This window comes from Pogoniulus pusillus, chromosome 4 (assembly GCF_015220805.1).
Source record: "Pogoniulus pusillus isolate bPogPus1 chromosome 4, bPogPus1.pri, whole genome shotgun sequence".
Lineage (NCBI taxonomy): Eukaryota > Metazoa > Chordata > Aves > Piciformes > Lybiidae > Pogoniulus > Pogoniulus pusillus.
This window is the reverse complement of record NC_087267.1, coordinates 20,565,680-20,591,476: the sequence shown is the minus strand read 5'-3', so window position 1 is coordinate 20,591,476 and position 25,797 is coordinate 20,565,680. Positions and strand designations below refer to the sequence as shown.

Genomic DNA, 25,797 nt, shown 5'->3' with positions numbered 1-25,797 from the left:
CAACTGTCATTTTACATTGTCTGGTTAGCAGAAAAGATGCTCTACTAGATCACACCAAATGCCTTGCCAGCATGACATCCTGTATCTGGTAGTGGGCTCTAGCAGTTGCTTAGGGAAGAGTAGAAAAGCAAGACAAATATAAAGTAGTCTTTTTACTCTCAGCATCAGGAAATTAGCTGTTCAAGTGTTTTCAGAGCTGAAAGCATATTCAGACTATTATATTTCTTAGTCCCTGTGATAGACAGAAGGATGCTTTTTTATAAACCTTGATGCTCACTTTGCTTCAGCCTCTGGATTGCAGGCTCTTCAAATATCTAGGAGGCAAACATTTATGCCATTACAGAAAGAGTGGGAACACATAAGAGACGAGAGTGCTCAAAATGGACAAAATGTTAAATTTGATCACAGGACGTTGTCTTAGTGCCTAATGAAAACTGGGAGTGAAAGAGACTCTGAGGGAAACTGAACTGTGTTCAGGTTTGGGCTCCCAGTTGAAGAGGGACAGGGATCTGCTGGAGGGGGTCCAGCGGAGGGCTATGGGGATGATTATGGGGTGGGAGAGCATGGCTGATGAGGAGAGGCTGAGGGACCTGAGGCTGCTTAGTCTGGAGAAGAGAAGACTGAGGGAGGAATTGATAAGTGTTTATCAGTATCTGAGGGCTGGCCAGGAGGTGGGGGGACAGGCTCTGCTCACTTGCTCCCTGGGATAGGACAAGGAGCAATGGGTGTAAGTTGCAGCAAAAGAGGTTCTGCCTCAACACAAGGCGGAACTTCTTTATTGTAAGGGTCCCAGAGCACTGGAACAGGCTCCCCAGAGAGGTTGTGGAGTCTCCCTCTCTGGAAATATTCAAGAACTGTCTGGATGTGTTCCTCTGTGATCTGTGTTAGATAGTATTGTCCTGCTCTGGCAGGGGAGTTGGACTCAATGATCTCCTTGAGTCCCTTCCAACCCCTAATATCGTGTGATCCTGTGAGCCTGTGATTTGGGGATGAATAAAGAATGTGTTGACTAGGATAGTCACATGCAAAGATCTTGATTCCACATCTGGGCAGTTGCTCCTTGCCTATCCTTAGGACTTGCAGAATACAAAAAAAATAGCTCTGTATCTGCAATGCAGGTTAAAAATCTGCTTGCAAAGAGGCAAGCTGCAAACCCTTACATGGAAATCCTCCAGAGAGGTCACCGCAGCTGAGATGGTGCTACATCTGGACCCAATCTGCAAGTCAAAAGTAACTTGTGAGGTTCACTGTACTTAGGACTATGTAAGGAGCTAGTGCAGAGATAGTGGAAGGAAGGGAAAAAACAAATCTGAGAAACAGATGGAGCAAAGTGAGAAAGACCCAGGAACTCAGTGATTTTTGTGAGCAAGATTGGTTACATGCTTCATGGTTCTGCCACATCTCGTATTGGTTTTGGGTTTTTTTATAACTCACTCATACTTTTGCTCTCCTTGACATTTGCAGTCAGAAGGCAGTTGTGTCATTTACTTACAAGCACAACCTCAGTTGCTTATGCTTATTTTAATTGTACTGTTTGATTATTTCTTTCACTAGGGCCTTGTACTTGAAGTGTGAGAATCATAGAATCATAGATTCAACCAGGTTGGAAGAGATAGCCAAGACTATCCAGGCCAACCTAGCACACAGCCCTAGCCAGTCAACTAGACCATGGAACTAAGTGCCTCATTCAGTCTTTGCTTGAACACCTCCAGGGACAGCAACTCCATAACCTCCCTGAGCAGCCCATTCCAATGCCAATCACTCTCTCTGCCAAGAACTTCCTCCTAACATCCAGCCTAGACCTCCCCCAGCACAACTTGAGACTGTGTCCCCTTCTTCTGTTGCTGATTGCCTGGGAGAAGAAACCAACCTCCACCTAGCTACAGCCTCTCTTCAGGTAGTTGTGGTCAGCAATGAGCCAACAGTGACCTTTCTTTCTTCTCTGTTGGATAGTTTAATATCTTGTATCCATACACTTGACGGCACTTAAAGCAGACATGAGTATTTATAAGGCTTTAAAATGAAGCAGCTGAGGTATCAGAAGCAGCCTGTGTAAACTAATCTAGGGCAAGGAGTGGGCAATTTGTCCCATTCCTAAGGTAGATTTTGATGCCTTCATTGAGCTGCTCTCTGCTGCAGCCAGAATGAAGTTACACAATGTGGCTAAGCCAATTCATCTGCTCAGGTGAGACATCTTCCTTCCACATCTCTCTGCCCACACTCTTGGCCATATGGTCCTGTTTCTCTCCTCACATGCCAGTCCTGCCAATTGTCTGATACCTCAATAAGACAATTTAGCTAATTAAGCCAACAACAGCTGCTTATTCAGTTTGTTGAATCAAGTTCGATTTCTGTCCATGTAAAAAGTTGACTAGTGTGAGCACAAAGCCTGGTGGCAGCTGAGCTTGGTACAAGGAAAGGGTCAGAAGTCTGTGGCTGGAGGGAGAGGAAGGAGGCCTCCCCAGTTTTATGGACAGTAAGCTGTATGGACAGTAGATTAGATGAGGTCATTTTCTGTAAACTCACTCTTAGAACAGATTTCACTGAGCTGCCAGATTGCCCTACTACACAGCCAAAGGAGGAGATGCTGCTCCCTCACCCTGTTTCCAAGTCCTCCTTTCCCTTTGCTTCCTCACTTTTGTTCTCTAGTCCTGCTTACAGTTCAACTCCTCCCTTATGTCATCTCTGTAAATCACAGTGTCTGACTGAATCATAGAATCACAGAATCAAGCAGATTGGAAGAGACCTCCAAGATCATCCAGGCCAACCCAGCCCTAGCCAAGCAACTAGACTATGGCATGAAGAGCCTCATCCAGACTTGTCTTCAACACCTCCAGGGACAGTGATTCCACCAGCTCCCTGGGCAGCCCATTCCAATGTCAATCACTCTCTCTGCCAACAAATTCCTCCTAACATCCAGCCTAGACCTCCCCTGGCACAACTTGAGACTGTGTCCCCTTGTTCTCTTGCTGGTTGCCTGGCAGAAGAGACCAACCTCCCTTCAGGTAGTTGTAGACAGCTGTAGACTGATCCTGTCTGATCATGAGGTAAGCCAAGTTACCTCACCAATGAATCCAGAACAGAAGGAACAAACTTTTGTTACTGGACTGGAATTTGAATGAGTTACATCAGCGTACCAAGCTCCAATCATGAGCTCCATCCCACCATGTCTCAGTGATGCCAATGACATCATAACCCTGTAGGCTTGCACAGATTTGCAGTTCTTCCTGTTTGTTCCCTGTGCTCCTTGTGTTAGTGTAGAGGCATCTCAGTTGTGCCTCTGTTGGAGCTGGCTTGCTGACTGATCTTCCCTTACCCTGATTTTTGGATGCTCTTTTCTCAGCTTATACTCCAATCCTAGGGTCAGATCCTACCTGTCCATACTCAGGTACCTCTGTAGCTATCAACCTATCTCTACCTCTTACGTCATCACTACCACATGGACTACCACATGATGTTTTCCTGTTGGCACCTACTATCTGAAGGGGATCTTGCTCATTTCTGCAAGACTTTGTTTGCATTATTTTGACCCCAGCATGCTTCAGGGCAGCAGGTTGAGAGCCCTTACTAGTTCCTCACTGCTGTCACACTGGTGTGTCCTTACACACTTTGCCACATGGAAGCCTGATGACTTTATCCATGTCCTGCTTCATATCCCATTTAAAGCCCTGTCAACTAGCCCTGCCATCTCCTCTCCTGTTTGGTGTCAACCACCCTGGTGCTGTATAGATCATGCCATTGTCAAATAATCCAATTTTATGGTGGTGACACCATCCATGGAGCCATGTATTAAAAGACTGTATGTGGCTGCTTAATCCAATGGCTCTGCCATCGGTTGGGATAATAGAAGAGAAAATGATTTGTGCCCCTGAGTCCTATGCCACTTATCCCAAGGCCCTGAAGACTTTTTTGACTGTTCTAGGACTAACAGTCATTATTTCTTCTCCACCTACATGGAAGATCAATAATGGGTAGTAGTCCATGGAGCGCACTAGGCTAGGAATTTTCCTAGCAACATCCCTAGCCCAGGCTCCAGGTAGGCAGCACACCTCCTTCTGAGGGGGGGTCTGCCCCACATATTGGTCCCTCTGTTCCTCTCAGAAGTGAATCCCCTACAATTATCACTCTCCTTTTTCCCCTCCCTTTGTTGCACTAGTCTTAATTCTTGGGGCTGGCTGACACATGCTGGGCAACTGAACAGATGGACTTTCCCCTCTATCCTCCTCTGCCTGATCCTCAGTTTCTAGTGCCCTATATCTGTTGTGCAAGGGCAGATGGTAAGACTAAGAAGACCAGGAGGGGGCTCTCCTGCCTCTGTAGGGGGAACCTGCCTCCACTCCCCCTTATCTTCTGGGTCTCCTCCTTTACCGGTTTTGTCTGGGTAGCAAGAGGAAACGAAATCCTCTACTACTTGTGCAGCCCTCACCTGCTGTGCCTCCCTTGGAGATGCTATAGCCTGGCTCCACCAGTCAATTTCCCTTTCACAATCCCATATAGACCTTAGTCTCTCAACTTCCTCCTTTAGCCCAGCCACCATACTGAGCAGGTCATTCACAAGCTCGCACCTCACACAGGTTTCATACCTACCACCTTCCATTCCAAATGCTAGACTCAGGCATTCTCTGCAGCTAGGGGTCTGGACACTCACATATTTGCATGAGGCACCAGTCTGGGTGCCCACAATTTTCTCACCCATCTTGCATCTATATTTAATGTTCAGTGAGCTTACCCATCTGGCAGGTGTGACTGTAGTGTTTAAAATTCCCTTTCCTCCTTTAAATAGCAGAGTGAATTGCTGACATGTCTTTCTGATGATCTCAGGTTCAGTACATGTGAATCATAGAATCAGTCAGGATTGGAAGGGACCACAAGGATCATCTAGTTCCAATCCCCTTGCCATGGGCAGGGACACTCTACCCTAGATCATGCTGGCCAGAGCTTCATCCATCCTGGCCTTAAACATATGTATTCTATAGAGTGTTTTCAAAGAAAAATCATTCTTCCAAACTGAACTATATACCATTCATCCAATACTTCTATGAGGAAGAGACTGCAATAGAGATCAATTTGACTGAACTTAGCAGCTCAAGAGTAAGAAATTCAATATTACCAGCTGTTTGCTTTTGATGTTTTTTTGCATGAAGAAAACATGATTAGAAAGTGATCATATTGGATCACAATCACTGGAATGATGGTGGGTTTTAAGGTCCACATTGGCATGCTGGGAAGCCGCAGAGCCCTGGTCTGGAATGTTGGCCCAATATTCCTGGAAGATCAGAGCCGGAGTTTAAAGAAAGCTGAGGACGTGTACATACAGATACAGATAGTTTGAGGCACTTTGGAAGCTAAGTGAACTGTTGTGTCAACACTGCCTACAAAATTAACCTGTCCTTCTGAAAAGTTTTCCTTTCCATTTCTACTCTCTTCAGAGACTGATTTCTGTGCTGAGGGAAGGAAAGTTATGTCCCTTCTGTTATTAAGAGAAATACCCATGCCTTTTTCTGGTTTTATGCATGTTTTTGTGTAAACTCAGACGATCTTTTTACCCCTTATGGTGCTTTTGACTGTGTCCTACAGATCACTGAACAGCGAGTGAAGCAGCATGCGTTCCATTTCTTTTTATGTGACAAGAAATGTTCTTTGGTCTTGCTTTTAGCAAAGATCAGTGTTCCTCGATCTTAGGATTCTCTCCTTTATGACTTCATAAGACGTTGTCATGCACTCACTCACTTTCTTCCTGCCTTGGGTTAGCCTAATTGTAAAAGTGCACAGACCGAAAGCCTTCTCTTCTCCCTCAGCTGTGGCAAAAATGTCTGCTTATTATGCTGGAGTCTTTCCTACAGTTCTTTGCATAGCTACATTAATGTAACAAGCATTTGATTTACTTGCGTAGTAGGATCTGGTTCCCACATTATGTATCTTTAGTTGAAGATTATTTTGCATCTGCTAGTAGAAGAGGAAGGATTTACATGAGATTTTAATATCTGAGTAAATTAAAAGTGTGAGATGACTGTTCAGATGTTATAAACATCCTGTTACAAATATCCTTGAGTTCCCATTTATTTCCCTAAAAGGGAAAAGTGAGTATTAATCTGTAGATAAAACTATTTCATTTTACCTCTGCCAACAAAAATAGTTATGTGAGTATTAATTAGCCCTCAGGAAATTCTACACCAAATTAATTTCTAAGCAAATATTCCCTATTTTTTTAGCTATAATCAAATCTCTGTCTGATGTATAACCTGATTCAAAGCAAAAGGAAAATATTTGGGTTCTAAGCCAAATATGCCTTCAACATCTCTTAGGGATGAGGGAAAAAGATATTCCCTATATTTTAGCTATAATCAAATCTCTGTCTCACGTCTAACCTGATGCAAAGCAAAAGGAAAGATTCCTATGAACTTCAGATTCTAAGCCAAATATGCCTTCAACATCTCTTAGGGACTGAGAAAAATAAATCCCTAATTTTTAGCTATAATCACATCTCTTCTTTGCCTCATGTCTAACCTGATGCAAAGCAAAAGGAAATATTTCTATGAACTTTAGATTGTAAGCCAAATATGCCTTGAACATCTCTTAGGCATGAGGGGAAAAAATATTCCCTATTTTTAAGCTATAATCAAATCTCTGTCTCATGTCTAACCTGATGCAAAGCAAAAGGAAAGATTTCTATGAACTTGTATTTGGGCTTATGTTCAGAATGTCAAAATCAGACTACTTAAAATCTACTCTGGCAGCAGGAAAAGAAATCTGAAAGTTGTTTTATTTCACATTCCCTACTCTTGTGTTCTTTGGATGATTACCCAAACGAGGCTTTTAAGAGGCTCTGGTCCCTCTCTTTGTAGTTACAGCTCAGAGAATTTAGAGGCGTGGGACCGAACTGAAAATATGTGGGGTATTCCCAGAGCTGCCAGTAATAGGTAACCCATGGAATGGGCCTTTGCTTTGTTTTGTTCAGGCTGCTGTGACTATCTTAACTAAGGGGGGAAAGAGGAATTTTAGAACAAGAAAAGGGTTGTTTTTTTTTTTTTTTCAGATAAGCACTTACTCTTGTAGGCTTCTATTTAATCATCTCCCCTGGTTAATAAAACAATTCCCTGTTGTGCTGCACCTTTGGGCAGCCACATAAAGAATTTGCCCCATAACATGTGAGAAACAAGAGAAGAACAAGAGAAGATAAAAAGGGATCATTTACATCTAATATGTACCTGTTTAATCAACTGTAAAAAGTGAGTTTAAAGCTGTACTGGAAGCCTCCCACCTGCCCAACAGCTCAGGAACCTTCACCACCCATCAGCATCAGCCTTTGGGGTGCAAAGGTCCACTTTTTCTTGCTCTGTTCCAAATCGAAGGAGGGAAGAGGAAAAAACAAGCAAGCAAGAAAGCAAACAAACCCAAACAAAAAAAGTTGTTTGTTTTTTTTTTTTACTTCTGAAGCTTTCCAAAGTTTTCCTTTCTGAAGCTTTACTCCAAATACCTCATTCCCAGGGAGTTCCAGCAAACAGGAACTGTAGTGTGCGTTCATTTCCCTTCTGGTGATGCCAGCTTGAAATAACAGCAAAAAAGGTCCCGAGACATCGCAATACGAACTGAGCCTTTCTTGTTGCAGCCTCACTCGTTCTCTGCTGGGTCATGCTTAAGAGGTTTTTGGGGGTCCTTTTAGCCTTGAGAGGGTTTCATGCAAACGGCTTGTTCACTTACAACTCCAGGGTGGCAGAGGGGCCACAGGAGTATGATTTCCCGCCCCCTCCCCCCTTCATCTTCCCATTAGTTGTCCAACACCTTGTAAAAAGGCAGGTTATTATGTACTGAAAACTGGTGTGGCAACTGTTGCTTGCCCTTCATTAACGCTGGTGTTCAGCTGAGCGACTTGACCTGAAGTAGCTGGAGCCTCCCAGGGAAAAGTTTTCTGCCCTTTTGTTGTGTGTTTTCACAGAGTTCCCCACCGGAGCAAAACCTCTTCTTTCCCATTTGCTGGCTGGTGCCCCGAGGGTGACGGGGCTGAAAGTTTAGCGAGTTCTGTGCATAACTTCACATCACAGGAGCAAGTGCGTATTTCCATTCCTCCCCTCTGCCCCCTCCCTCCCTCCTTTCTTTTTCCTGCTCCTGAACGCCTCCTTCAAGTTTGCAGCTGGGCAGGACTCCAAAGGTGCAGCAGCAGCAACAAGCCGGAGTTCAAAGTTAGCAGTAAATTGCACAACTTCTAGCTCATCGCTACGCTCAGTGACTGTTAACAAGCTGGAAGGCAGGCAGGGAAGGGAAAAAAGGAGGGTAGAAGGGAACACCCTCGAACTGTTTGGGGATCGTTGATGTTATGCTTCTGCCGCTGGGATCATGGCTCCGTTTGGAAGGAATTTATTAAAAACTCGGCATAAAAACAGGTAAAGTGCGTGGGTACGTGGAAGAATAGGGAGGGCGCCACGGGAAGGATATATTTTGTCCTTTTCTCTCTTTTTTTTGGTTGCTATTCTGCGAGGAGGATGTGTTGCTCCCGACCCGCTCTGCTCCCGGGGACTGTAACTTCGGGGCTCACCTGCGAAAGGGAGCGGGGCTGGAGGGAGCGTGTTGGAGTGTGCGGAGGGAAGGGGCATCTCTCCCTCCTCCCCCTCGTCTCTCCCCACTTTGCTCTAGCTCTTTTATTTTCTAGGCAACATTTTCAGTGAGGGGAAGATAGATCTTGCTGACTTTTGAACCTTCCCCCCACCCCGTCTAAACCGAGGCGAGCCTTGGAAGTCCCCTGTGTCACCAAGGCGAGACTCAGCCGGGGCTGTGAGGAAGGGCTGGAGACCCCAGCGTGCGGGTCCTGCCTGCGGCAGCCAGTGCCGACAGCCGCAAAGGGCCCCGGAGCCTCCTAGCCGCTGGGGGACAAACTCCCCCGCGTTCCTCACGGGAGAGCTGCGGCCGGCTGCAGCGCGCCAGCACGCCGGGCTCTGGGGCCCTCCTCTGCCGCCGTCCTCCCGTCCTAGGACCCCCTGGGATCAACCCCAGCCCTTAACTGGTCCGCTGGTTATAAGCTTAGGAGACAGGAGAGCATCGATCTTCCGACGGGGACAGGAGGGATGCTTTTCTTGGTTAGCCTTTAGTCCGAGCTGGACTTGACTGCCTCTAGTTTCCTGCCTAGAAGAATCTTGAGGGTGACAGATGTGGTCCTTTGGGTTGGCTCCTGCAAAGCTTCTTTATAGGTGCTTGGCCCCTCATGGTGTGCGTGCTTCCACATGCCACACACACCGACCATAGAAAAGAAGAAAAAGAGTTATGCAATCGTTTAAGGGCTAGGATGACACTGGATTTTTTAAGAGTAAATGTGTCTGGAGTGGAGTAAATAAGCTTGGACCTCGTGGAGTTTATGATGGCTGAACCCATCTAGCTAAGACTGCACAGAAACTGATCACTGAAGTCCTGGCTTCAGCGAAAACCCAAAATCTGACTTGCAATTTCTTCCCCCACTTTGGCTGGTGCTCTCCACTGAAATTTAGTTAGCAATTAAGGATATTCAAGGGATAATATTTTCCAGGGCTAATTTAACTTGACCCCTAAACATCTTGTAAAAATGCCCTGATTTGTTTCTGGGATTGGTTTCTGCTTTTCCCATTCCATGCACTGAAAGTTATTGGAATGACTCTGTTTTTCCCATTCCATGCACTCAAAGTTATTCTGGAAGGACTGTATCCACCAGGGTTGTATGAAAATATTATCAGCATATTATGTGAAATATATGTCAGAAAGACTGTGACAGTCCAGGCTTAAAAAATAGGTTAATATCTGAGAATTATTGGCTGCTGGTTAAAGAGTGTATTTTGCTAATGTGTGTGGAAATGGGAAAACTTGGATGCACTTCTCATGTGGCTGTTTTGGATTTAGAAGATCTAGAAAGGCTGATATAAACTTGGTTTAACATGAACTTGTTTTTATACATAGAGCTGTTAATATATTACTACCAAAATAGAAGCTTCCCTACTGGCGTCAATTACCTGAGTAACTGTTAAATTATCAAGCTCAGTTCCACTCTGTTTAACATGAAATCAGTTTCTCTTTTGGATGTTTAAAATAGCTTCACATTAATTGCATCAATCTCACAGTATTTGCTGATGTGGCATTTTATTCCTCGGAGGGGGGGGGGAAGAAAAAAAAAAAAAAAGAAGTCATAATCCAAAGCTTTAAATAGGCAATAAAAATGAAAATGCCAAACAAACCATTGCTGTGAACATGCAGCACTTTCTTGTGGTTTCACCGTCCCCTTCCCCCTGTAAAAAAATAGGAATTAATGCCTTTAATGGCAATAAAAATACCAAGCAAACCATTGCTATGAACATACAGCACATTCTTGTGATTTCACCTTCCCTTTCCCCCTGTAAAAAAAAAGGAAACGAATGCCTTTAATGGCAGAGAAATGTGGCAGTAAGAAGGGGATGAAGGTCTTGTGACTACAGAAATGGTGAGGGGAGGAGGGGCTCAAGAACAAAGAAAACTACGCAGTTCTTTGGAAGTGTTGCTATCATTACAAATGCTTAAATTTCTGTGAATGTAATGGTAGATTTTTATTTAGAACTAACCTTTGCTTTATATGGTTAGTAAAAGGGTCTTGTAGTATGATTGAAGAGCTAGGTAATAACTCTTTTTATCCTCGTAATTGTATCTTTGTGAACTCATTTGAAACCTTGAAAAGGAAGTCGAGTAACCTTAAAAACCTTACCTGTGTTTAGAGCAGTTAGCTGGAGAGTCAGGGTCGTGACTTTGCTTGTTTGCAAAGGAGGAATAAAAAGGGATGTACATGTGCATATGTATTTAATCTGCTGCTTTGTTTCTTAAGCCTACTGCCTTTCCAACTTTTGAGGAGCTGATTTTGTTTCGGTTCTTGTATTTTGGCCTTTTTATGGTAAGATTTGATGATCATTCTGCTCCATGCAAATGTAACTCCTAAGAGTTATTAAGATAAGCAAAGAGAGGAATGAAATTTGTGTTTACAGGAAAAAGGCATAAAGCTAAGTCAAGGTAATAAAGGTAGTTGGAAGAAGAGCCAGAAGGAAAATGAAGGCGTTACAGTCATTTGCTCAGATAACAAGATGACACCTCTGTAATTAGTGCTTGTCTTGCAGCGTTGCCCAGAGGTCCCAGATCAGGGCCAGGTTTTGTGGTAGACTCTTCACATCCAGATTATGAAAAGTCAGTCTCTACCCCTAGAACCTTAGAGTTTAAACAAAGAAGTTACTCTAACTCTTTTATGCGCGTATGTGAGACGTGAGCAAGAGGCAGGGGATGTTGGCTGTGATGGGATGAGGCTTTAAAGAGAGAAACTGAGATTGAATCTCAGGAGGACAAAATCTGTGGACTGCAGTGAGGCTTTAAAGAACGAAATTGAGATTAAATCTTAGGAAGACAAAACCTGGGGACTGCCATGAAGCTTTAAAGAAAGAAACTAAGATTGAATCTCAGGGAGACAAAACCTGGGGACTGCCATGAAGCTTTAAAGAAAGAAACTGAGATTGAATCTCAGAAAGACAAAACCTGGGGGCCACTTCTAGCATTTGAAAGATCTTTGGTCAGTATTACTCTCCTGAGCTGCTGAAAATGCAGTGGCAGCACAAGGCCTAGGTAACCATTAGATCACCATAAGCTCTGGTTTGATTCCACAGCAGCAGCTGCCAGAAATATGACACCAGTATAGTTTTGAGGAGAAATGGTATCTTGGTGTATTTTTCAAGAGTTCTGAGGAATTTTTGTCCTATCCTTCTACCACCTGTGGCATCCAGAAATAATGGTAGTCCCCAGAGCATGTATGCACTTGTCCCTATGTCTCCTGGAGAACAATACATCCAAAAGATAGCAAGGCCATGCCCCACCCACCTGCAGATCCAAATGTGCTCAGCAGGGACAGGCAGTACCTTCTCAGGCAATAAAGTGGAAAGGGCAGTTTCCTCCAGGACTTAGCTCTGTACCATGAATGAACTTAAGAGGATACTGTTAAAGATAGTATTCCCTGGAAGCGTGAGGAATGCTCAGTGCTCACCACACTTTGGGAGCATAGTGATGTGAGGGAGTGCTCAGCCAAAGATGGAGCAGAAGGAAGGATACAGAATTCTTTGCAGATAAGGTCTAGTGCTGGTCTAACACGTTGCACTGCACAGAGAGGAGCTCCCTATCCAGGTCTGACTGACAAATGCAAAGCGTATTATACTTGGAGTGTTTATGTACCAGGATTTCACATTGTGTATGGTTCCCTGACTGCCTCACTGATTTTCTGTGAGATAGGAATTTTGTGCTCTTGGGGGCTAGATTGGGTCACTTCTGAGAATGAGTCTTTAGGTTAACTCCAATATTTAAGATGTTACCCATCATCTAAAGGATATCTGGGTAAGTCTGGAAAAGAGAAGGCTCCAAGGAGACCTTATTGTGGCCTTTCAGTATCTGAAGGGAGCCTACAGGAAAGCTGGTGAGGGACTTTTTAGGGTGTCAGGTAGGGATAGGACTAGGGGGAATGGAGCAAATTTAGAAGTGGGTAGATTCAGATTGCATGTTAGGAAGAAGTTCTTCAGCATGAGGGTGGTGAGACACTGGAATGGATTGCCCAGGGAGGTGGCGAAAGCCCCATCTCTGGATGTCTTTAAGGCCAAGCTGGTTGTGGCTCTGAGCAACCTGATGTAGTGTGAGGCATCCCTGCCCATAGCAGGGGGATTGGAACTAGATGGTCCTTGAGGTCCTTTGCAGCCCTGACAATTCTATGGCTCTGTGATCTGTCACTGTGTTATCTGCCCAGTGATCTCAGAATCATAGAATCAACCAGGTTGGAAGAGACCTCCAAGATCATCCAGTCCAACCTAGCACCCAGCCCTGTCCAATCAACTAGACCATGGCACTAAGCTCTGATTCCATTGTTACCTCTCTTCCATTGAGGCTACATCCTTGGGTTTTTCACATAAACTTTACACAAACTTCTTGAACCATTCCTGTTCTGTGCAAGTTGTAGCCAGGGAGGTAGTGAACTCAAAGGGAGAGCTGACTTTGCATTGATGCTTCAATGCCATCCTATTAGGTACAAATAGCTTGAGAAATACTTTTTGCTGGTGTAATTCATGCTGGTCCTAGGTTTACCACAATCACTTATATGCCCTGTTGACATACAACATATCTGAACTCAAAGTACTGTTTGATGATGGAACAGTTGTGTTACAAATCTCCTATTATTTACTTGTGTTTATTGCTTTAGCTCTTCCTTGCTGCTTTTTTTCCCCCTAAGTTTTCCTGTCATTGGCCCAGTGCAACAGCAGTTAGCATAGTGTTTCTTTATAGGAGGCAAAGATTTACTTTGCCTACTCTTTATGTCTATTTCTTTTTGAATCAGTTACTCTCTGACACAGAATTAGGAAGAAAGCCCATATATATATTCATTCATTCATGCAGATAAAGAGGGAGTTCTTCCTGTCCTGACAGTCAGAGGCCCCTCCTGAGTGAGAGAAACATTCAATTATTCTCTCGAATTTCATATTACAGTGCAAGGTAATGAATTAGATTAGAGGTTTCATCTATCTGATACTGACCTAGCATTACCGTGTTCCCTCCCTTCCTCTGGTAGTTCCTCATCACACCTAGTTAGCACAGTGATTTGAGTGCTGCTCTCAACATCTCTACATCTCTGGGATTCCTTAAGGAGGAAAACTGAAAATACTTAGAACCTGGGCTTGGACTGGAAAAGCTCTGGGGAGATCAGCTGCTGATCTGAATGAGCTGTGTGTGACCCACGCTGTAATTCTCTGGGGATCATGCAAGTTGTCTAATGCTTCTCCTCCTGGATGAGCATACCCAGAGAAAAGCCCATATGAAGCTATAAAGGTGCACTGTGAGTCGAGATTACCGGGCACTCGGTACGTACGCTGGAGCGGGGGCGGGGTGGGGGGGAGGGGGGTGGTCGATAAAAGCTGATTCAGAAGCTATGGTGCTGTCTTTAAGTTTTTAGCTCAAAAAGTTGCTCCTCGTTTGGTAACGGTGGAGTACATTCCTGTCCATGTTCTTTCCTATTTCTTGAGTGTCAGATGTGTTGGTGAACTATCAAAGCAGCTGTTCCTTTTTGAGCAGGAGTTCATGCGTTATACTTTACTTCTTTATCCCTCTGGTCTGGCCTTTCTCTCAGGGGTCAAAATAGTTGCCTACATTTTTTCTTATCATCTTTGTACATATTTGTTCACTTCACTTTCCGGAAGTTTTGTTTTGTTTTGTCTGGCAATGCACTAACCTTATTTCTAAAAGAGTTAATTATCTGCAGTTCCAGGAGGGCAGAAAGCAATTTCATTCCAAAGGAGTAAATAAAACGAGTAATAGATGGGTGTAACACTACACCGTCTAAGGAAAGAACATCACTTAGCTTAAGGTGAATCCAATTTTAAGCAATAACACAAGGTAGAAGCCAGCTGAGAAGATGCATTTCAGGCAAAGCAACATAATTTTTCTTTGCAACTATGAGGAAAAAAAAAATCTTTCTGGTCAGTGTCTGTTTCCCATTTTACCAATGGGGGAAAAAAAACAAAACCAACTAAACACAGTTTGCATTGGAAAGAAAATATTCAGGCATGTTACTAGAGGTATAGTGATTTCAGTAGAGCAATTTAAGTTTTCCAAGAAATGAGTATTAAAAAAAAAATAATCTAATAACTTCTATTAAAAATAAGTCATAATCTCAGAGTGCCTCTTGACTGAGGGAAAAAAAAAATCTCCTTTTGTTTGGTTTGGTTTGTGTGATGAATAATTTAATATCATGGTCTTAAACACTTATTATTTGCAGGCATGCTGCACAGGCATTAATTAGTTCTTCTAACTTCTATATTTAGTATGTAGATAAATCCTCATTAATGATGACAGAAAGGATGATGCAAGATAAAATGTTTGTTGGTTGGGTTTTTTTTAAGACCACACACTAAGTGAAGCCTAGAACTAAATACAGGGCACCTGGTTGTGTGCATAGGCAACTGAGCTATTATTGTCGCTGCTGCTGTTTCTTTTATGTGTTTTGATACTCTCAGTATGGTAACTTTGTTTTCTTCTGCAGTGTTACTGAGCTAGCTATTCCCAAAGTGTCACACGGATAAGAGTCAAATGGTTTCTGGATCATAGAATCAGTTAGGGATGGAAGGGACCACAAGGATCATCCAGTTCCAACCCCCCTGCCATGCTCAGGGACACCCTACCCTAGAGCAGGCTGCCCACAGCCTCAGCCAGCCTGGCCTTAAACACCTCCAGCCATGGGACCTCAATCACCTCCTTGGGCAACCCATGCCAGGCTCTCACCACTCTCACACCAAAGAACTTCCTCCTCACGTCCACCCTGAACCTACCCACCTACAGCTTTGCTCCATTTCCCCTAGTCCTGTCACTCCCTGAGAGCCTAAAAAGTCCCTCCCCAGCTTTTTTGTAGGCCCCCCTCAGATACTGAAAGAACGAGGTCAAAGAAAAAGCTGCCAACAAATAGGATTAGAGGGGAAAATTAATGATTATTTTTATTGGTGTAACAAAGGCCAGAATCATCCTCTATGGAATGTAGGTACTAAACAGATATAGTTCAGTGTGATTTTCATGTAGGTAAGATACTGTACCACAGATAAAAATCATAGTTGGGCTGGATGATCCTGGAGGTCTCTTCCAGCCTGGTTGATTCTATGATTTTATGAATGGCTTAGGTTGGAAGGGACCTCAGAGATCAATCATCTAGCCAGGTGGGGGTTGGTCTCTTCTGCCAGGCAACAGGAACAGCACAAGGGAACACAGTTGTGCTGGGGGGAGGTCAAGGCTGGATGTTAGGAGGAAGTTGTTGGCAGAGAGAGTGATTGGCATTGGAATGGGCTGCTCAGGGAGGTGGTGGAGTCACCATCCCTGGAGGTGTTGAAGAAAAGCCTGGCTGAGGCACTTAGTGCCATGGTCTAGTTGATTGGACAGGGCTGGGTGCTAGGTTGGCCTGGATGATCTTGGAGGTCTCTTCCAACCTGATTGATTCTATGATTCTCCCTACCACGGGCATGAACAGAGAGAAAACATGGGGGAAACAATTTTACTGAGAGCTTTCAAGAAATCAATAAAGCAAGTCTCTGTCTTTCAGGTCTTAGGGCGAGATCCTAGAAGATGGGGGCATTTTCTCTCCATAATTGTCATTGTCTCTTTAAAAACTAAACAAAACAAAACAAGTAGTGTCATAACAAACACATAGTTAGTGTCAATGTGTATTTGCATTTGCATTAGGTCATCAAAGCAATAGAATCCTAGAATGGCTTAGGTTGGAAGGAAACTTAGAGATCATCCTCCTCAACCTGCTTGCCATGGGCAGGGACACCTCTCAACTAGACTCAGCTGCTCAAGACCTCATCCAACCTGGCCTTAAACACTCTCACAGAGGAGGCATCCACAACCTCCCTGAGCAGCCCCTTCCAGAGTCTCACCGCCCTTGTACTGAAGAACTTCTTCCTAATGCACAGTCTGAACCTACTGTCCCTCAGATTAAAACCATTCCCCCTTGTCCTCTCTCTGGACACCCTTATGAAAAGTCCCTCTGCAGCCTTTCTGTAGGATCCCTGCAGCTATTGGAAGGTAGCTCTAAGGTCCCCTTGAAGTCTTCTCCTCTCTAAGCTGGACAACCCCAGCTCCTTCAGCCTATCCTCACTGCAGAGCTGTTGCAGCATTCAGAGTTCTCTGAATTTGTTTACAACTGATCTATTTTGTTTGGTTGGCTTTTGGGTTTTTTTGTTACTGTGTTTCTTTATGGGCTTTCTGTGTTTGTTTTGTTTGATTTTTGTATTTGTGGTTTTGTGTTGGTTTAGTGAGTTTTGTTTGTTTGTTTTTAAATCAAATGTTCCATGCTTATATTTTCCAGTTAGGGAAAAAAAATTACTTAGAACTGACTGCAGTGCAGTTTTGGAGCCAATTCTGGTTGATAGTGTTTTGCTTTCTGGGGCTGTAAGTTTTCCAAGGGCATGCAAAAGCTTTGCATTAAAAATGAGACATGTTCATAAATCACAGAATCATAGAATCAACCAGGTTGGAACAGAATCAACCAGGTTGGAAGAGACCTCAAAGATCCAACCTAGCACCCAGCCTTAGACAGCCAACTAGACTATGGCACTAAGTGCCTCACCCAGGCTTTGCTTGAACACCTCCAGGAATGGTGACTCCACCACCTCCCTGGGCAGCCCATTCCAATGCCAATCACTCTCTCTGGCAACAACTTCCTCCTAACATCCAGCCTATACTTCCCCTGGCACAACTTGATACTGTGTCTCCTTGTTCTGCTGCTGGTTGCCTGGGAGAAAAGACCAACCCCACCTGGCTACAGCTGTAGACAGCAATGAGGTCACCCCTGAGCCTCCTCTTCTCCAGGCAGCAGACCCCCAGCTCCCTCACCCTCTCCTCACAGGGCTGTGTTCCAGGCCCCTCACCAGCTTTGTAACTCTTCTCTGGACACATTCCAGCACCTCAACATCTCTCTTGAATTGAGGAGCCCAGAACTGGACACAGCACTCAAGGTGTGGCCTGAGCAGTGTTCAGTACAGGGGAAGAATCATTTCTCATCATTCTGTCTTACACATAAATGTAAACATCAAGAACGAATTAGTGATCTCAAAAGTTATATTTCTGTGAATCTTGGCCTCAAACAGGCACCATAATGCCTCACTCCCTGCTTTTTTCCTCTCTTGACCTATCCAGAAATGCACTTAATGCGCACGTGCTGGAATAGTGATTGCAATACCAACCTGTGACCTCAGACAACTGATAAGCATACTCAGCTTTCCTTCCCTGTAATTTAGGTGATATTATTTACATGCCTCAGGAAAATAAGGCATGACTAGACAGTGTAAAATCTGTAGAAGTTCAGAGTGTGAAAGTCAGTTAGTGGGAGGTGTGTGAATGAAACCTAGAAGTTCCTCAATCCCAGTCCTTGTACAGTCCAAGAGGGTTAGCTGCCATGCAAAGAAATGAGGACACGGTGTGGATTGTTTAGGTTTGGCTTCATGTAGTCCACTGAAAACTTTATCAATGGTCTAAATGCTGGGTTTGGTTTTCTTTGTTTTTTTTTTCATGTTGAAGATATGTGAGGATGGCTTTAATGCTACAGAAGGGGAAATAAATAAATAAAAGTCATACAATTTTTTGGCAGATTTAGAGGTGGCTTCATGAGATAAACATGGAGGACAAAAAGTTTTGAAATCAACTATCAGCAAGGAAGATCATAGAATCATAGAATCAAGCAGGTTGGAAGAGACCTCCAAGATCATCCAGGCCAACCTAGCACCCAGCCCTATCCAGCTCCCTCAGCCTCTCCTCGTAGGGTTTGTGTTCCAAGCCTTTCACCAGCTTCATCTCCACTGGTATTTGCTGTGAATAAAACACTTACGTATAATTTGTCTATTTTGAGGTTCCAAACTGTCAAACCCATGCTTTTGTTCTTGTTCATTAATGTTAAGAATTCTGCATTATTACTTTCTTGTCATAAGGTAAAAATCCAGTGAGTTTTCTCAGAAAAAGCAGATTTATTTAATCTCTCTTTTAATAACATAAGAGTAAAAAGTGCTCACAGCAAATAGGTGATGATGTAGATGAAATGAGATGGCCCAGCAGCCTGACAAGCTAACCATTGTAGGGGAATCCACTGCTTCTCTAGAGGTTGTTTGGGACAGTGTTTGCCTTCTATGTCAGAAGAGTGGAAGGATGTTCTAGTGAGAGATGTCCCTGCCTATGGCAGGGGGTTGGAACTGGATGATCCTTGAGGTCACTTCCAACCTAAACCATTCTATGATTCTATGTTTCAGGGACAAAGACAAGGTTATGGAAATGTAATAATACATTAGATCAAGCTTTGTTTTGCTCAGGTATAAATATGTTTACCTTACTTTAACTTGTGAGGCTGCATGACCTCAGTGGAATAATGCAGCTGAGTGCAGACTAATAATTTTTAAGAGTCTGCCCTTGGGTTGTGAACCTGCAATTTGCTCTGTGTTGACAGGTTCCTCCATCCATGTGGAGCACTTTTATTTCCCTGGCCTTCTACAAACTCAGAAGGGTTATTTTGTCAGAGGCTGCAGTTTCCACTGCAAAAGCACTTTTAAACTACCCAATTTTTCAGAGCAACAGTTGGGGCACTGTTTCTGTAACAGAAAATATGCCTCATTTGTCATAGGGAGTTACCTCCTCACTAACCAAAAAGTGGCTTGGTGATATTTATAAGTGTATAACCATATGTTAGTCTTGTGTCTCTTGGCTTCATGATAGGTAAACCAATGTTCTGCACCATTGTTTTACTTGGACGTGAACTTGTTGACAGACTTCCTCAATTCTGATTGCTAAGGCACTAAGTAGACTTGTTTGACTTGATTATTGCATCTATCTCGTGGGGCCACTTTGTAGTTAGCATCCTGTTTTATCAAAAACTGCTGCACAAATCCAGTTTTCCAACTGGTATTGAATTCAATTCCCCAGACTTCTGGTATTTTAAGGGCTAGGTAGAACCATAGAATCAACCAGGTTGGAAGAAACCTCCAAGATCATCCAGTCCAACCTAGCACCCAGCCGTAGACAGTCAACTAGACCATGGCACTAAGTGCCTCATCCAGGCTTTGCTTCGACACCTCCAGGGACAGTGACTCCACCACCTCCCTGGGCAGCCCATTCCAACTTTCTCTGCCAATAACTTCCTCCTAACATCCAGCCTATACTTCCCACACACACAACTTGAGACTGTGTGCCCTTGTTCTGTTGCTGGTTGTCTGGGAGAAGAGACCAACCTCCACCTGGCTACAACCTCCCTTCAGGTAGTTGTAGATGACAGATAACTAATCATCTTTGTTTACCCATGAAGGCCACTACTGATGTCAGACAAGGTCTCAGTTATCTTTGGAACTGCAGTTGTGGGTGTTTATAGTACTTATCTTTATTGACTTTCATACTGTTTGTAAGATTCAGGTGCACAGTAAGACACAAACACAGAGCTTCATCTTGCTCGACTTGAGCCATTGCAAATGTCAGGTATCTAGTCATCTAGGCACTCTTTGTAGTTAATGGGTACATCTAAACACTTCCAGAGGGCAATTCATTTAGCTTTAGACAGGCTTCCACTGTAACATTAGTCACCCTTTTGGAGGTGCCTATCTTATGATACTTGATTACAGAGGGAGGTCAGAAAATTATCTTTGTCTACACATCTGTGTTCTAAATGGCTTAAGGTAGATGAAGTTAGCTCCACCTCAGTCACTTTCAAAGGAAAGGTCTTCGTGGAGCATGCTTAGACTTTGTAGAGCACCTAATTAAGAGGCTTTTGAGCCATTCATTTTAGAAATCAAAAAGGGAATAGTGAGTGGAAAGGTGAATTACAGGTGGCTAATGTATGGTTAAGGGAGAACGATCCTATGGCATGGATGTCTTCCCTGCCAGGGCCACAAAAGCCCTACGTGATGTTGGTCAAGTCACATAAGCCACAGTTTACAAAGGTGGTTACTCACTGCGTGCTCCTCATTTGCTATTTCAGTGTCCCAAAATCTGTTTTGCACAAGGGCTGCACAAAGGAAGTTTATGAATGTCCTACTTTGAGCCTGTCTATAGATGTCAATTCAGTTAGCCAGAGTAGGAACTTAAATGGGTGGATAGCTTTGGCTTGAATAACTTAGACCTTTGGTTGGTGAAAGGGAGTTGTCTCTCTACAGGAGTATGTGGAAATAAATTCACTAGTGTCAGCTTATGAAGCAATTGAATATCTGAAGGAGTATAGCAAAAGATTCAATTTGAAAATGTATCTTCTGTAAATGTATGTAGGAGAGAAGATAGAATATACTTACATATGTGGACATGCACTGAACAAATGTTTAGGTTGAAGGAGGCTTTGGTACTTAAATGTTGTTGTAGTCACCTAAGACAAGCTTTAAGAGCCTCTAATGTTGATAACATTATCATTAAACCCTGAGGTAGTAACACTTTGACTGGCAGAACTCCCTTGCCACCTACAGAATCATAGAATCCACCAGGTTGGAAGAGACCTCCAAGATGATCCAGTCCAACCTAGCACCCAGCCCTGGCCAATCAACTAGACTGTGTCCCCTTGTTCTGTTGCTGCTTGCCTGGGAGAAGAGACCAACCCCACCTGGCTACAGCCTCCCTTCAGGTAGTTGTAGACAGCAATGAGGTCAGCCCTGAGCCTCCTCTTCTCCAGGCTGCACACCTCCAGCTCCCTCAGCCTCTCCTCACAGGGCTGTGCTCCAGGCCCCTCACCATCTTTGTTACCTTTCTCTGGACACATTCCAGTATCTCAACATCTCTCTTGACTTCAGGGGCCCTGAACTGGACACAGGACTCAAGGCGTGGCCTGTGATCTGGTTGATTGGACAGGACTGGGTGATAGATTGGACTGGATGATCTTGGAGGTCTCTTCAAACCTGGTTGATTCTATGATTCTATGATTCTACTCTCCATCAGCTTTAAACCATTCCACCTTGTCCAATTGCCAGACACCCTTATGAAAAGTCCCTCTCCAGCCTTTCAAATATCATGGAAAATTTTAACACCAGTGCTTAAATTTTTTGAGTCCTTGTCTGTAGCTTAAGCATATTTCTTTCTGCTACAGTGTTTGTGCCTGGTGGGCACATAGTCAGCAGAGAAATATATATGTGACAGTTTGTGTTGTATGTGGCCATATAACACATCTGTGTGGCACGTAAGAGGTACTGTTGCATACAGAATCACACAGGATTATAGGATGTTGTGGGTTGGGAGAGACCTCCAGAGATTGAGTCCAAACCCCCTGCCAGCGCAGGGCAATAGAACCCAGTGCAATTTGCACAGGAACACATCCATGCAGGGCTTGAAGGTCTCCAGAGAAGGAGACTCTACAGCCTCTCTGGGCAGCCTGTTCCAGTACTCCATGACCCTTACAGTAAAGAAGTTCTTCTTCCTCATGCTGAGCTGGAACTTCCTGTGCTGTAGTTTACATCCTCTGCCTCTTGTCCTGTCACAGGGCACAACTGAGCAGAGCCTGTCCTCTCCCTCTTGCACTTCAGCCCTCAGCTATTCATAAACATTGATTAGATCCCCTCTATGGGGATCTAATCCCCTTGTTACAAGGGGATCTATCCCCTTATTATAACTCTAACCTGTAAAATCTACATCTAACATAAAATCAAATATATTTCAACTCCCAAATTATTTGATGTACATATTATTTGATATTACTTGGACTGGATGGTCTTGGAGGTCTCTTCCAACCTCGTTGATTCTGTGATTTTATGATGTATATATTATTTGATGGATATATATTTATATAATTTGATGTATATTTGCTATATAAATAACACGTGCAGAAGTAGCCACTTCTGTAGTACACACATTTGCACCTAGATATAACAGAGCTGGGTACACGCAAGGCTTCTATAGAAGTCAGAAGAGACAAGCAGAATGTAAACCTGTCATGGAAGAAAGATAGTGCTAGGGGAGGTCTAGGCTGGATGTTAGGAAGAACTTTTTCCCAGAGAGAGTGATTGACATTGGAATGGGCTGCCCAGGGAGGTGGTGGAGTCACTGTCCATGGAGGTGTTCAAGAAAAGCCTGGATGAAGCACTTAGTGCCATGGTCTAGTTGACTGTCTAGGGCTGGGTGCTAGGTTGGACTGGATGATCTTGGGGGTCTCTTCCAACCTGCTTGATTCTATGATTCTATATGTAGAATCTATATGTAGAATTCTATATATTATCGACATGATAGAAGGGGGAATGCTTTCATTCAGCTGTCACTGAGGTATCTGTTCAGCTTATGAAGTGCCTTCTTAGAAGTAAACTTTTTTTATCCTCCCTGAGCTATGAAGTCACCTGAATTGCTCATATGTTGAAAGGCTCTCCACCTGCAAAGGTATTTGAAGATGTGAAAGAAAGAAATAGAGAGTTAACTTCGATGTTGACTCAGTCTGACTTTCCGTGAACTGAAGGCAAGGAATAGTTTGCAGTGTCCTCTTGTCACAGCCTTATGCTGCCGTAGATGAGGCTCACAAAATCAGTCCCATTAGTTCTTGGGTCCTTGGCCAAAGGCACCTGGCTTTGCTTGGCTTCATCTGTGCCTATTTTGGGCTTTTGGGTTCCTGTCTGCTGTCACTATTCATCACTAATGTTTAAGCAGGGATTATCATCTACTTAGCTGCATCCATTTTTTGAGTGATTATTCTTTTTCCTAAATTGTTCAGTCACACCTAAGGGGGCTATGCTGTCTCAGGGGGTTTAACAAGGCCTTCATGTTATGGTCTAATTCATCATGACTCACGGTTCAGAGGTCAGACAAGCAGCTGGAAGGTCATGATGGACAACTGACATACCTATGATCCTTTTCAGGTGACTTTGACTGGAAACTCATTATCTGTACTCATTATCTCTGTTCTAGAACAGCTTTTGGGGTTAAGTCAGGATCATTCAAACATTTTAGGATTCACAAGGCTTTTTATCTGAATCATGGAATGCCTGTCCTCTGCAGTCAGCTTCTTTCACCATCTGTGCTAGTTTGAAGCTAGCTAGAATGTTTTGGTGAGGAGGAATAGATAACAGTGCTGATGTCTACTTCACTCATAGGCTTGCTGAGAGGTATAAGAACAAGAATCCAAACACAGATAAGGCACCTCTTCTTCTGCTGCTGGGGACCTTGGAGCTGCATTTTTTTCTCTCTCTAGCCTCTCTGCCATCTCTCTGATTAATCCACTTTGCTTCCTAACCCCCTGCCCGAACCTCCATTCTTCCTTGGGACTGCGGTAAAGTTGAGAGGGGTGGGAGAAGGTGGAAGGGCTGTTGGGAGCCCCTCCTGGGGACTCAGGTTTCTGGGAGGGCTGTTGTGTTTCTGTATTACCTTTTACCTTGTCTATAACTGTATATGCTGTAAATATCTGCTTGTCTATTGAGCTAAGCTGTAAATACAAGCTTCATTCAAATTTCCAGAGCCAGCTGAGTCTAGTCTGGGTGATTTCCAAAGTGTGGGGGGGTGAGGAACACAGCTAAAAATATTGTGTGTGCACTGCTGGACAGCATTCTTTGTATCTCACAGGATCACAGGATGTTATGGGTTGGAAGGGACCCAAGGAGATCATTGAGTCCAACCCCCCTGCCAGAGCAGGACAATACTATCTAACGCAGATCCCAGAGGAACACATCCAGACAGGCCCTGAAAGTCTCCAGAGAAGGAGACTCCACAACCTCTCTGGAGAGCCTGTTCCAGTGCTCTGTGACCCTTGCAGTAAAGAAGTTCCCCCTTGTGTTGAGGCAGAACCTCTTTTGCTGCATCTTACACCCATTGCCCCTTGTCCTGTCCCAGGGAGCAGTGAGCAGAGCCTGTCCCCTCTCTCCTGGCTAGCCCTCGGATATTTATAAACATTTATCACATCCCCTCTAAGTCTTCTCCAGACTAAAAGGTCCCAAGTCTCTCAGCCTCTCCTCATAAGGCATGCCCTCCAGCTCCCTAGAGGGCATGGTGGCTCATCTCTGTTGGCTACATTTTCTTCTTTACCCTATTCCAACATTTCCCATTGCTCTTGATATTTATGATCCAGCATTAACATTGCTTTCAGAGAGCAACTCCCCTCTCCTCTCTTCCCCTGTTTCTATTGCTCAGAACAAGCTTTGCAAGCTTCTGCGCCCTCTTTAGCATCTCCATCGCTACGGTAGAGCAGAGTTGGTAACGTTAACAATGTATTTCATTTGTTCAGGGGCTGCTGCAAAGAGGATGTGGTGATATTTCAGAGACCCTATCAGCCTGTATCTGACTAACTACATATTGAAGCATTCATTGATATGCAATTGTAGAAAATTACCTGAAAGCATAATCTGCATGAATCTCCCAGATTGTCAGTGGATACTCAAATGCTTCAGGTTTTTGAATGCCCATTTTTTCTTGTTAGCTTAATTATGCATCTAGTACTCAGTTCAGCTCTTCAGGGTGGAAATTTATACAAGACCCCACTTCATCATCTCATATTTTTCCCCTTTAGCTCTTCAAAGGCTGTAAGTAATGGTACATGTTTGTCACTGGATTTTGTTTCAGAAAGTTTGAGAGAGAAATTAAGAAAAATAGATTTTAAATAAAGCCTTGATGGAACCTCTTTTGAGGTGACATCTGTGCAATTTAGTGGAAGCAAATGAAATGGGGAAGCTTATGCAGTAGAATTTCAAAACGGGGAGGATCACTGTTTGCAACAGGATGTTAGGGGTTGGAAAGGACCTCCAGACATCATCCAGTCCAACCCCCCACCGCCACCCCTCCCTGCCACAGCAGGAGCATAGAATCATAGAATCAACCATGTTGAAAGAGACCTCCAAGATCATCCAGGCCAACCTAGCACCCAGCCCTAGCCAGTCAACTAGACCATGGCACTAAGTGGCTCATCCAGGCTTTTCTTCAACACCTCCAGGGATGGTGACTCCACCACCTCCCTGGGCAGCCCATTCCAATGGCAAATGACTCTCTCTGGCAACAAGTTCCTCCTAACATTCAGCCTAGACCTGCCCTGGCACAACTTGAGACTGTGTCCCCTTCTTCTGTTGCTGGTTGCCTGGCAGAAGAGACCAACTCCCACCTGGCCACAGCTTCCCTTCAGGAGGTTCGATCTAACACATGTCACACAGGAACACATTCAAACAAGTCTTGAAAGTCTCCAGAGAAGGAGACTCCACAACCTCTCTGGGCAGCCTGTGCCAGTGCTCTGTGACCCTTACAATAAAGTTCTTCCTCATGTTGAGCTGGAACTTCCTGTGCTGTAGTTCACATCCATTGCCCCTGTCCCAGGGCACAACTGAGAGGAGTTTGTCCCCTCCC

General features: G+C 44.0%; 1 protein-coding gene across 1 annotated transcript in view; it reads left to right on the top strand.

Annotated features, from left to right (window-relative positions):
• Nucleotides 1-8,131: 8,131 nt before the first annotated feature.
• RASSF9 (Ras association domain family member 9) overlaps nt 8,132-25,797 on the top strand; it is a 45,236-nt gene continuing 27,570 nt past the window's right edge. The window contains exon 1 of the mRNA XM_064142908.1: nt 8,132-8,381. Coding sequence (XP_063998978.1) covers nt 8,335-8,381 — 47 coding nt within the window. The 5' untranslated portion in view covers nt 8,132-8,334. The remainder of the gene's footprint in view (nt 8,382-25,797) is intronic.